The sequence below is a fragment of the Planococcus citri genome, chromosome 2 (genome assembly GCF_950023065.1).
Source record: "Planococcus citri chromosome 2, ihPlaCitr1.1, whole genome shotgun sequence".
In the NCBI taxonomy this organism is placed as follows: domain Eukaryota; kingdom Metazoa; phylum Arthropoda; class Insecta; order Hemiptera; family Pseudococcidae; genus Planococcus; species Planococcus citri.
This window is the reverse complement of record NC_088678.1, coordinates 45,233,920-45,246,361: the sequence shown is the minus strand read 5'-3', so window position 1 is coordinate 45,246,361 and position 12,442 is coordinate 45,233,920. Positions and strand designations below refer to the sequence as shown.

Genomic DNA, 12,442 nt, shown 5'->3' with positions numbered 1-12,442 from the left:
ACAATAATATGCAAGAACAACGTATCTGTAGCACAGTCACGAACGAATGATCTCTCGTCTCGATTCATTCAAGTATAATAAAATGCTGATAATTAGCTTCCAACCATTACGTCTATGACAGACGATTTTCCTTTTCGTTCATGATAAACTATTTGCAACTATCAAAGGAAGTGCGTCATCGTTAAAAAATGTTATTCATTTCCTGTATGTGGTACATCAATCTACAAAACTGATACATTCAGCTGAGTAAAATGTGTTACAGCTGGCGATCGTGCTTAGGTATCAATTTTCAGATTAAAAACACATCAGTGATTTCACTTCCTCTACTCGAACAAAACACTTTACACATCTCAGTTAGGTTAGATGATTGCGAAAATTATTCTAGATTAATTTTATATCACGAATTAAAAACTTCTCAATTTCTTTTTTTAAAAGTATACTTCATTTCGTTGAAATAGAGAGTTTATAAATTATCACACGACCGTATGTATCTGTACTAGAATTGAAAAGAATACGAATTGATCGCGCATCAGCGGGCGCATTTAAATTGTACGTTTGGACACTATTCACATCTTCTGGATAAAATTCGTTCAATATGATATCAGGACTTGTACTTTTACTCGGTATTTCCTTAAAAAACCTAAATTCGACGTCTTGACCAACGAACCCTCCTTGAAATTGGAATTGAAATTCTGATACCTGTTGATTTTCCTTAAACAGTATTTCTATCCATTGAGGAGAGCCCTAATAAAAAAATAAAGAATAAATATTCGTATTAGATTGAGCTTAGACGTTTGTTAGTCGCAAAATTACGTATTAAAATTTGTTCCAGATCTATAACTACCCAAGTACCTAGTACCTACCTCTGCTGAATTCCAACATGTTTCTTCATTCTCGTCAAACATGTAGTTCTTGCCGAAGTTTTGAACATCGTCATTCAAAGTGGAACTCACTCTGAAACAATCAATACACGTAGAAAAAAAGTGAGAAAGTGCAGAAGATATTTTTCGAAGATTACTTGTATGTTGAAAAAAGTACTAACCTGCATTTGAACGGAACTGAAATAGCCATCAAAATCAAACTCAAACCTTCTGATGAACGTCATTCACATAAATTATCATTCATGTTCTATATTTTTTATTCATATATTATAGCTGTTGTTCTCGTTAGCAGTAAAGAGGGTAAAAACGAACTAAAATTAAAATTGGAAACTTTCTTATCAACATTCAACCGGCGCAAATTTTTTGATAAAAATAAAATTCAAAATGAAACCAAAACGCACTCTTCGTTAAGAAAATAAAACTAATCTTTTCGTAGTAATTAACCAATCAAAAACACGTAAAGTTGCTCTGTATCGAGTCGATATCCGCTCACCACACACGTCGACATGAAAAAACTAAAAAACGGTATATGAGTAAATGATAAGAAAATAGTGTTGATAAATTTTTTAGCCGGTAGTTCCAAAATTTTGGAGTTTTTCGCGTTTGAGTAATCGGAAAACCCATTTTGTGTGCGCGCGGAAAATTCTGGTGGTTGTTCGATTCGTTGTGTGTCCGAACATTGTTTTAGAACTTTTCTTCTGTCCTGTAAGCTTCGAAATGGGAGTAACAATGTAAGCTGTGTTAAATTTACAATATTCAATATTATATTTAAACAGTATCGTTTCCTGAATAAGTTTGGCTTTTTGTTTTAAATTTTGATGAGTTCAGCCTGAGAGCTTTCATCATCGAAAGCGCATCATATTCCGATTGGCTGGCGATTTCTTACCCGCATTATGCTTGATTTTAAAATACCTTTCTTTCAAAGCTTCAGTCAACTAAACTTTATATACTTTTAGATTGCAGCAATATCCGGTGAAAGATAAGACGGGTCCTCAAACCATCGAGTTACTATCCAAACGGATTACAGCTTTAGGAGCCAAGCAAACTGGACAATTCATTGTTGATTGTGAAACTCATGTGGCATCTTCGCCTCAAATGGGAGGTTAGTAAATTAATATTCCTATTTTATGACTTGATTGTGAAGTATATAATGCAACTGGAACAATATTGATTTTTTAACGTTACTTAGGAGGGATTTTTGTCGAATAAGTAGAACAGAAGAAAATAGAAAAATGTATGAAAAAATAGGTAGGTACATAAAAAGAAAATGAAAATGGCAAAAAAAAATTCGGCAGGTGTAAAAAAAAAAGGCTACAACTTGGGAGTCTGCATCAATTATTCGTTTTAAAAAAGAATGATGAATAATACTGAACAATGCTGGAAAACATCCCCGTACATACATTTTTTAATTTCTGCTTTTTGAAATGTAAAATAATTGACACATGAAAACATTTGAAAAAAAAAAAATGAACGGATACAAGGCGACGATGTAATTAATTCTCTAGTCAAATTAACAGTTCGAATCGAATATCAATAAATTACCAAGCTTTGCGCTTTTATCAATTGCATTGCATTAGAATCGAAATTTATGTATGTATATTTTCTCAATCAATACATTACGTACAAACATCGTAATTCAACGTCAGTTTGGCGTGCAAAAGCAGTATGCACATCAGCTCGTGAAATGAGAGAGTGAGTACGTCGAGAACACTATTTCCATCCCCAAGCTTCGCGGCATGCAACGTGGAAAATCTAAAGAAGTGGGTAAAAAGAGAAAAGCCAGGTCATAGTTTTTCCGCCCACTCGACGAATGTATAAGAAACAACCAGCCTTCTAAATTGCAAGCTAAATTTCGAGCCAAAAAAAAAAGAAAAAAAAACTGTTTAAAGTAGAAACTAGGTCAGGAAAGTGTAATTTAACCTTGAATAGTTCACCAACCTGTATTTAGTATATGCATTTATTGGAAATTTGTCCCTTGTAATCTTTTATCGTTATTGCTTCAAAGAGAAGGAAAAAAACATGCATTTTTCTCTCTTACTTTTCGTATAAATATCTGTTACTCAATGCGAAGGTACGTTTTTTTCGCCGAATTTATAGGTTACTTACTTTATCAATCATGTTAATGTTATCGAATTCATTTTTTTCCCTCGAATTTTCCATTTGATTTTCATTTAACGTCTTCAAATTCAACGCGTTCGTTTCTAAAATAAAATTCTCTTCTGCTATGTTGATAAATTGATGAAATGAGAATGAAACGCTGAAAAAATGGTATATTTTCTTCCTTATCGTGAAAAAGTTTCGTGAAAATAAACTTTTCAAGTTTGGTTGCTGAAAATGGTTATAATTTTCTTATCTCAAAATACATAATCCTTACTTACAAAACTGAAGATTACGATTACGCCTACGACTTGTTAACTTGGAAGAAAAGTTAATAATTTCCTATAAGGGTGGCGAAGGGAATCTAGAAATGTTTGAACCATAAATATTTAATCAGGAATTAGAGGGGCGAGCTTAAAAAAAAAAAACAAAAAAAAACACGTTTTGCTTGTTACGAATGAGGTGATTTTCTGATATGAAATAGGTATTATCTAGGCCTAAGATGCCGTTTAAAGTTGTTGCTAATCCTATGGAAAAATAATTCTTTGTGTTCGTTTCATAACAACGGGTTTGGTTTTTTGAGTTTTTCTTTTACTCGTAGAATCAGAAAGATGTGTTCAAAAATGATAGTCGTCAACTGAAATGAGATCCTCATGCCTATTTGATTTTTAAATTTACCTAACTACAGAGTTGACGGGATTTCCCATTTTTTTTTGTGGGAGACCCTTAAGCTTTTTCCCAAATTAATTTTTTGTGAAGAAAAACTTGGAATTTCTTTCAGTTTTTTATTACAAAACACTGAAAACGAACTGCAGCAAAATTGTTGAGTACAAAATTTCTCACCTGTAGAGAACGATCGATAAGTTCATTTTTGTAAGGCCTTGTTTTTGAGATATTTGGAAAAAAAGTGGAAAATTTCAACTCCATTCATTTTTTCCAAAAAAAAAGTTGAGTAAAAAATGTACAAACAACCTGAAAAATACATTTAATATTTTTCTTTTAAATTTTCCGACATTAACAGAGATATTTAATCAGCTTTGAACTTATAATATTCACTCGATAAAGCGTATTGTCAATATTGTCAACAAATTGTTAGGTAACAAAGAAAATCATGTTTTACGGAATAGGTACAGCGGAATACTAATAAAATAGTACATTTATTATAAGACGTACATTTGCTATCGAGAGGGGGAAAGAGATAGAGAGACAGAGAAATCGTATAATAGCGAAATTAACGTTAGAATGGTTAACAGAGAGAATACGTATTACGTATACGTACATATAGGATTTGGATAACAGCGGGGTAGATCAAGTGTTGAGAAGAAAAATGTTAATAGGTAATCACTCGGTATAAGAGCTTTTAAATCAATAGGTATTTCCACATACAGATATACGCGACCTTGTCATCCTTAGGTAATCCTTATACAAGAAACATTATCAGTGATAAATGTCAAGAATGCACTAATTAAGAAAAAAGTATAAAAAAATATAAGCTTCTATAAAAATCAGTAAAAAAAATCAACCTTAAAATAAAATTTGTACTAATACGAAAAAGTATTAAAATTAAAAAGAAGTTTATACGTAGCAATATCTTTTAGAAAAGGGTTAAAAGTTTTCAACTTTCTACATTTTTTTTTCAGTCTTCTAAAATTTAATATTTATAGTACACCAATTTCTAATCAAAGATCTTTAATTTTTTTTCATCTAAGAATTTTTTTTGCGATACTTATTTCGAATCTTAGGCAAGGCACGAGTGATTGAAAATATCGCTGCGGTAAAGTAAAAGAATTTTTTTAGGAAACTGGAAGACTTTTTTAGAACTAAAAATAATGGTTTTATTTTATTATATAAAAAACAAAAAGAGAAAAAAAATAATGGTTATAAAATTATTGTCAACGAAGCATGTAAAATGTCAAAAAAAATAAACGAAAAAAAGAGGTTTGATGTCAACCTATATTGTACTGGTGTTTAGGATGGCGAAAAATATTCGACCTAATTACGAGTATTATTATTTTCTAAATTTCGAAAATTTATAATTGTACGAGCTAATTTCGAGCATTGGGGCAGTGAATTTACGATACACGCTTATCGATGCAGCCGAAAATAATAATAAAACATTACTGATTGTTTAAAATTGACATTCTTTCATATGTAACACGTCTGAATTTGATATAACAGATATGTCGTTTGTATATATATTTCGATATTTCTTCGCGATATGTTATCCTCTTCTCTTCGAGGCCATTGTGAATGGCGATAGGTACCTACCAAGCTAGTGCTCAGCAAGAAGTTCGAGAAATAATCGACAATTTGACAGCTTCGACTTTCAGCATATCGGATGAGGAGGAGGTGGCACTGGCAGCGGTGGCGACGATGGTGTTAATGCTCACTAGATATCACGATCTTAGAAAATTATGGTCCATTTCTTGCAAATCTCTGCCTTTGGTCTCCGGAACGAAACAGACGACGAAGCAGAGTCCAGCTACAGCGACCGCCGAGTAAAGCCAAAACGCTCCGTGCAACCCGAGAGCTTCTTTGAAATCGATAAACGTTTTGACTCCGACGAAGGCACATCCGTAGCTGAAAGACATAGCCAGGGCGCTGCCCAAACCACGATATTCTAGGGGGAATAATTCGCCTACGAGTAACCACGATATGGGACTTATACCCAAAGAGAAAGCTATTGTGAAAATCAACACGCAAAGTAAAGGTATCCAGTCGTATTGGATGGACGAATCCTGCGTATGTGTATGGTACCTTCTGAGCGATTCGTTGACTTCTTCGAAATACGCGTAAGATCCAAAAGCTGCTAAAGCGATCGACATAAACATACTGCTAGTGATCAGCAAAGGTAACCTACCGATGCTATCGATTAGCAAACCCGACAGCAACGAGGCGAGTAACTGGACGAAGCTGACGGCTATCGCACCGCCGTGAGGATTCATGTCGCCGAAAGTTTGTCGAAATATGGACACGGCGTAAAAGTTGAACGAATTAGCGCCGGAGAATCGTTGGAAAAACATCAGACCGCAAGTTATGGCTATCGGATGCCAAAGTTTATCGACAATGTCGCCCAGATTACCGTACTGCCCGGGTCTTCGACGACACGACGATAGACGACTTTTCATCACGTTGTTCTTGATGGTGGCCAGTTCCTTTTGTATTTCGTAGTAAGTGCCTCCTTTGAGCCATTGCAATGATTTGGCAGCTTCCTCGATTCGTCCAGTTAGCACCAGGTAGCTTGGAGTTTCCGGCAAGTACAGAATAGTGAAAAATAGAGCTATAGGGGCGACACTTATGGCCATGGCTAGTTGACGCCAGTTCAAGTATGCCCCCATGATGAAGCTAATCAATACGCCTACTTGGCCGAAAATTTTTAGAACCGCGCTTAAACATCCTCGTATACTAGGATCTGATATTTCACTGATGTATACCTGAAAAAACGACAGTAGAAATTCAATAAAAGTAATGATCGAATTCTCTCGATTGAGAGTTTCAGATGGAAAATGACAGATTGGTGAATTCCAGCTGCAATATTTGGATAACAGATGGGCTCACAATGAACGTGTGATGATTACATATGTTGCCTATCTGTGACACCGAAAGGAACTATTATGGCCACTGAAACTGATGAAACATCAATTTTTAACGAGTTTTTGGCCACGAGAGTGAATGGTATTTTAAAATTTCGATGATTTTTTTTTTCCTCCAACGTCACGTTCTGTCATTTTCATTTTTTCCCATTTCCTCAAAACCAGCTAAATCTGCACGAAAAATTTTGAACCAAATAAAAGGGACACCACGAGTGAAAATTTCAGCAGCTATAAATTCATTTTTTGATTATGGGCGAATTTTTAAAAATTTAATTTGGCTTATTTCTCATAAAAATTTTTTGATCAAATTGACATGAAAAGCTGGAATTTGATTTGTGCTCTATTTTAGATCTTCCGAGTCGATTGGTGATGGTTCCAAGCCCTTCTGAAGTTTTCAATGAATTTTTAGATTTTCCTATTATCGAAAAAATTTTATAAGTACCTAGGATAAAATGAAATGTAACACCTATAAACTTGTATTTACTATCTTTGTGGTTCTTTTCATCGATTTGGGCTCATATTTCCAAAGTTTTTTTAGTGTTATTTGAAATCCAAAATTTTTTATATTTTTTTTTATTAAAAAAAAATAATTGTTGGAAAAAATTTTGAATTTGAACCGACTCAAAAGATTTTGAAAATATGTGCTTAAAATCGATCGAAAGAGTTTCATAGATGGTAAATCCGAGGTAATACGTGCTGAATTCCATTTTCACCCTATGTATGTGCTTACTTACAGCGTTTTTTCGAAAACTGAAAAATCCGAAAATTCGCTGGCGACTCCAGAATGGCTTAAAATCATCACTAATCGACTCGAGAAGTCGAAAATAGTATACAACCTAAATTTCAGCCTTATTTGTCAATTTGATAAAAATTTAAGTTTCCTTCATAAGAAATAGGTACCTACCTAAACTCGAAGCTAATTTGATTTTTCAAAAATTCGCCAAAAATCAAAAAATGAATTTCAGTTTTGATGTTATACCTTTTAAAGCTACTCGTATTTTAACGATTATTATTTTCTATTTTAAAAAATAGTATTTTTAATAAAACCGTAGTTTTGTAAATTAAACTTTTCTCAAAGGTGAGCATTAGGAGATATTACATTATGAAAACCTACAAAACTTTCCCCTCTTTTAATGGAGCTGGGGGTAAACTATGATGATGTTTACAAAAAATTGGAAATTTTAAAATTCAACCTCACATTTTCTAGTTACAGTAAAATTATAATGTGTAAATAACATTTAGAGCGCCGATTTTGACGCGAGTGGGGGGGGGGGATAATATTTTTTGGTGTCTAGTGTCTTCATTTTTCAAAAAACGTGGTAAATATTTCAATTTCGAAAAGTACAATTTTTTCTTCTCGTTTCGAAAATGGACCGAAAAGTGACCAGTAATACATTTTCTGTGATAATATCTGGCGATTTACTTGTTTCTTCCTGTTTACGTAATTTTTGGATCATTTAAAAAAAAATCAAAACCTTGTAGGACCCTGAATTTTTTACTTTGAAAGCTGATTTGAAAACCTTTCTTAATTTTAACCAGGCTCATGTGATTTTTACGATTTTCTCTTCATGTGTGGTTTATGGCATTTTTGTTTTTTGTTACCCAACATCAAAATGTACCTACCTGTAGTAATTTGCAACAAACAAAAAATTAAAAAAAAAAACAAAAGTTGCTCAGTTTTTGGATTATTTTCCAAAATAAACAACGTAATACGAGTTCATTTCGTACAATTTAAATATACATACTGTACTCTCGAATGTCTTGAATGTATTTAGATGAAAGAATCACCAGCTGCACGTAAATGGTTTTCTAAAAGAACACGATTTCTGTATATATGATTCATTAATCTTCGTATACGTGTAAGACAGCTTCGTAAGGATAGATTATTTTAGGCGCGGGAAATTAATACACAATCTTTTGAAATGATTTTCAAACATCACGTCAAAATATTATACGGAGTTTGTAATATACTTTCGTATAGCGCTTCATTATAGCATAATTTAAAACACGAAACCGCAACCGACCAAAATCAAAATCGTATCTGTTTCAAAATCAGTATCTTGTACTATCTATAATATCGTATTCGCATTTTGTTTGATTTTTTTACGTGTATAACTATACAGCAGTTCAGATGCGTTAGTTTTTAGAAAAGGCCAAACTAGGTAGCACAGTTAGTGTATAAGTGTTCTAGTTACACAACGACGACTGATATCGAGTGTATGATGCGAAAGAAATTTTTTACACACACACAAAAAAAAAAAAGAACATCCACCAACAAAACTTTAAACTAAAGCTGTGACACGAATATAAAATCAGCGTCGACTTGAATTTACATTCAAAGTTATGAAATATCGTGAAAGTATCGTTATACCAAGAAGAGGACTAGTGTCGCTTGCAGTTTAACAAAAATGGCTGACATCAATTAGAAAAATTTGTCGGTTTTATTTTGAAATTTCCTTCTTCAGAAAAATGTTTCGTTATTTTTCAACCACCAAAGAAAGTAAAATAAAATTTACATTACGAGCTTTATTTTTACGTAATCTCTTCTATTTTCTTTCTTGTTAGTTTCTTCTTTCTTTTGGTTAAGATGAGTTTTTTTTTCTTTTTGGAAAGGCTCTTCTGCTCGTGAAAAAGTAGCTTTAGCAAAATTTAAGCCAATCAACATTTTGAATTCAGGGCGTTTCTCTGGCTGCTCAAGTTGTTAACTGATCCTTTGAAGAAATTATCTTACAATTTAGCTGGCTTCGATTAGAAATTAGGTTTTTAGTGAAATGAAATTATTTTTCGAATAAGAACGTTGAATTTTTTGGAATTTCAATTAGAAAATTACTACTTGAAGTATTCGTTTGTATTAATTTAAGAAAGTCGAACACTTATCAGACAGGGTGCGCCAAGATCTTCATTTTTAGTTGAAAATCACGTCTCAGAAAAAATTCTAGCTGTGGATGTGCCGCTGAAGGGAAGATTATGGGTCCTCAAAGAGGGAACATTTTTGAAAAAATCGTAGTTTTTAAGCTCTATCTCCTACCCAACCTGTTTTAGGAAAAGGAAAAATTGCTCGGCTCAAAAAGATATGTGAAAAATTCAGTGGGTGTGGAGGGGGGGGGGTTGAGTGATTGAAAAAAAAAACAATACGAGCTCTCAACAAACCTGCGAAACAGTGAGGATAATGGCGCAGCAAAATCCAGCTATGAAACTGGTAGCGTACATCATTTGTACATTCACAGCGAAAACGGTCAATATCCAAGATACAGAAAAAGGTACAGCGGTGGCCAACAAAACGTTTCGTCGACCGAATTTCATAGCCAGACCACCGAAAATGGCTCCGAACAAAGCGCCAAGTAGCGATAAGCTGGCTACCCACGAAGCTTCTTGATCTGTCACCGTGAAAATTTTCACATTCATCGTATCGTGAGCTGCGCTGAAATTCGACGATGTCATTTTGTAAGTCTGAGGTAACGACGAAGTGGTCGACGATACTGGTAACTGGTCCTGAAGCGAGGCTACAGCCGGCGAACTGTATCCTTTTCCCAAGCCCGCTGCGAAAGGTCCCAATGATACTGCCAAAGTAGCTAGAATCTGTAAAATTAATATGAAAAACCATCGGTCAGTGTGGAAAATCACGCGCACAGTCACACGTTCAAACAACACATATCGTAGGTTTCATTTTTAAAGGAGGGTTTTAGCACGCTGATGCCTTTGGCGAAAGAACGCGAGTATATTTGAGTGATATTTTTGCATCGTGCGCGTATTGGAATTTCCAATAAATTGGCTTTTTATTGTTAAAATTTCAATTTAGATTCTGTGTAAGGATTGCGCGAAAATTGGTGAAAAGAAACGAGTAATCGATTTTCAATGACGGTAATATTATTACAAATGTGCCGGTAGTTTCTGTCGACAGATGAAATAAAGTTGCAAAAACTTGGCTTTTCAACGTGACGGCGTATGGTACGTTATCGTATCGTATCGCGTCAAAGACACGAATTATATTTTCTAAATGAAAGTGCTCCGTGGAAAAAAAAGAAGCGAAAGAGTGAGAAAAAGAAACACGCTGCTGTACCTTTTCCTTCATTTTTCTAGGTACCTGTTTTACGTAGATCTCGTCTGTCGTTTATCATCGATGGTTGATATATTTTAGACTCATTTAACGCGTCAGCGGCGGTTCATTTGGCAGTATTGTACGAATCAAATGTAGGTATATCTGACTTTATAGAAAGGATTAAAATTATTATGCATGGCGGTGAGAATGTGCTTAATGGAAGGCGTTTATGATTAGATTATTATAATTACAATACTATATACGTAGCCTGCTACCTTAGCTAAGGTGTGTCGAGTGTCGAACCTAGAGGCTTTACTGTCTTACTTTTTCACCGCCTATGTTTACGTTTGTTCTTTGAGTTTGTTTATTTTCGTCAAGTTTCATTTTCAACCTTTTCAAGTTAGTTAAGAGCGTTCATAAAATGAATTGATAAGATGTCAGTTTTGGTTGGAAGGCTGTGCAAGTTGATGGTTTTAAAATCCGAAGCATGCTTTAAGAATGGATGAAGATAATTGATAATGAATTATTTTTGAGGGTTATGGTACATATCTTTCAATTTAGTATAGCTATTAATTATACGAAGCGCAATACGAGTTTGTAATTCTTGATTATTTTTTCTCATTCGTGAAGTGAAAGAAAAACTTGGGATTTTTCTGAGCTGTGAACAGGTAACAAGTAGTGAAAGTAGTGAATTTTGTTAAAAAGGTAGTGAAAAAATGCAAAAATTCAAATACGTTCCTCTTTCTCGATCTTCTTTCCGTAATTTGTCGACTTTTTTAGAACTTGAATTACACATTTTTGAGAGCTTTTGACCTCGCTTCGCCGCTCGGGCTATTTGCTCTTTTTCCAAATGAAAAACGTATTGTTCAAATTCAAGAAATATTCAAAGTTTTACTCAGAAAAATAAACTCCTGTCTGCATGAAGAAACTCTTTTTTTTTACTTCTTAAAACATGAATTTTTGAAATCTTTTGACCTCGCTTCGCTCGTGCTCGTTTGCTTTTTTTTAAATTTTGAAGTTTTTAAAAGAAAATCATGGTTTGAATCTTAAAATTTTGAAGCAAAGTAATAAACTTCCTATAATTAACTCATCATACAAAAAATAGCCTTTTGTATTCCTCTCAAAAATTGCTTTGCCAGCGTCAGTTTGTTTCTCTTTTCCGTTATTGAAAAATTCCAGACTTGAAGGAGAAGTAAAAATTTTTATACGTTGTATAAATATTAGGAAAAATTGTACTTTTATTCGCTCAATTTAAAGGTGAAAATAAAACCAAAAATTGAAATGATAAAATTATATTTTTGACATCCGCAAAAAATCTTGGGATGTTTGAAGACATTGGAAAAGCGAAAAATCCCAATGTAAAATGTTGCCTCGCCCCCCCCCCCGGTTCCCCTTTGTTGTAAAATCTCAAGTGTTTTAAAAAATGTCCTGCTAAAGTCCTGCTTTCTTATTTTGAAATTTTGTTAGACACCCTGTTTTATAACGTATATGTAATGCGTTCATTTCGCACCTTGGGAGTAATAAGATTACATCTCAAAAAAGTGAAATTTTACAGGAGAGCGATTTTCTTTTTTTTTTTTAAATTTGATACATTATTTTCATCAACTTATAATTGATTGTGAGGAATGAATAGCATCTCATTTTAAAGATTGGGTATCTTATCTTCATTTAGCATAAGAATACTTTGAAAAATAAAATCCTAAACAGGAAATATTTCAATGTTTGGAAAACATTTTGAGTTATGACCTTTCATTAAAGTTGATGCGGAGGCGAAGGAAGCGTCCAAACAAAATTTCATGTTTACAAAGTTGTAGAGAATTAAATTTCTAATC

At 33.6% G+C, this 12,442-nt stretch overlaps 3 protein-coding genes across 3 annotated transcripts in view; 1 reads left to right on the top strand and 2 right to left on the bottom strand.

The window, feature by feature from the left end:
* Positions 1-404: 404 nt before the first annotated feature.
* On the bottom strand, positions 405-1,224 carry LOC135836061 (nuclear receptor 2C2-associated protein). Its single transcript, XM_065350644.1, has 3 exons — positions 1,043-1,224; positions 864-954; positions 405-744 (listed from the first exon to the last, which is right to left on the bottom strand). The coding sequence occupies exons 1-3, from the start codon at positions 1,069-1,071 to the stop codon at positions 442-444; spliced, it is 423 nt and encodes a 140-aa protein (XP_065206716.1). The 5' UTR covers positions 1,072-1,224; the 3' UTR covers positions 405-441.
* Positions 1,225-1,402: 178 nt separating this feature from the next.
* MED20 (Mediator complex subunit 20) overlaps positions 1,403-12,442 on the top strand; it is a 57,901-nt gene continuing 46,861 nt past the window's right edge. The window contains exons 1-2 of the mRNA XM_065350638.1: positions 1,403-1,612; positions 1,838-1,983. Coding sequence (XP_065206710.1) covers positions 1,599-1,612; positions 1,838-1,983 — 160 coding nt within the window. The 5' untranslated portion in view covers positions 1,403-1,598. The remainder of the gene's footprint in view (positions 1,613-1,837; positions 1,984-12,442) is intronic.
* LOC135836044 (facilitated trehalose transporter Tret1-like) overlaps positions 3,948-12,442 on the bottom strand; it is a 48,646-nt gene continuing 40,151 nt past the window's right edge. The window contains exons 3-4 of the mRNA XM_065350619.1: positions 9,722-10,150; positions 3,948-6,412 (exon numbers count right to left, since the gene is read on the bottom strand). Of these exons, the coding sequence (XP_065206691.1) occupies positions 5,375-6,412; positions 9,722-10,150 (1,467 nt within the window). The 3' untranslated portion in view covers positions 3,948-5,374. The remainder of the gene's footprint in view (positions 6,413-9,721; positions 10,151-12,442) is intronic.

Coding starts and splice junctions, on each gene's coding strand:
- LOC135836061 (XM_065350644.1), bottom strand. CDS start 1,071: ATGGCTATTTCAGTTCCGTTCAAATGCAG. Junction 955..1,042: donor TCAGTTCCGTTCAAATGCAG/GTTAGTACTTTT, acceptor TGATTGTTTCAG/AGTGAGTTCCACTTTGAATG. Junction 745..863: donor CATGTTGGAATTCAGCAGAG/GTAGGTACTAGG, acceptor TTTTTTTATTAG/GGCTCTCCTCAATGGATAGA.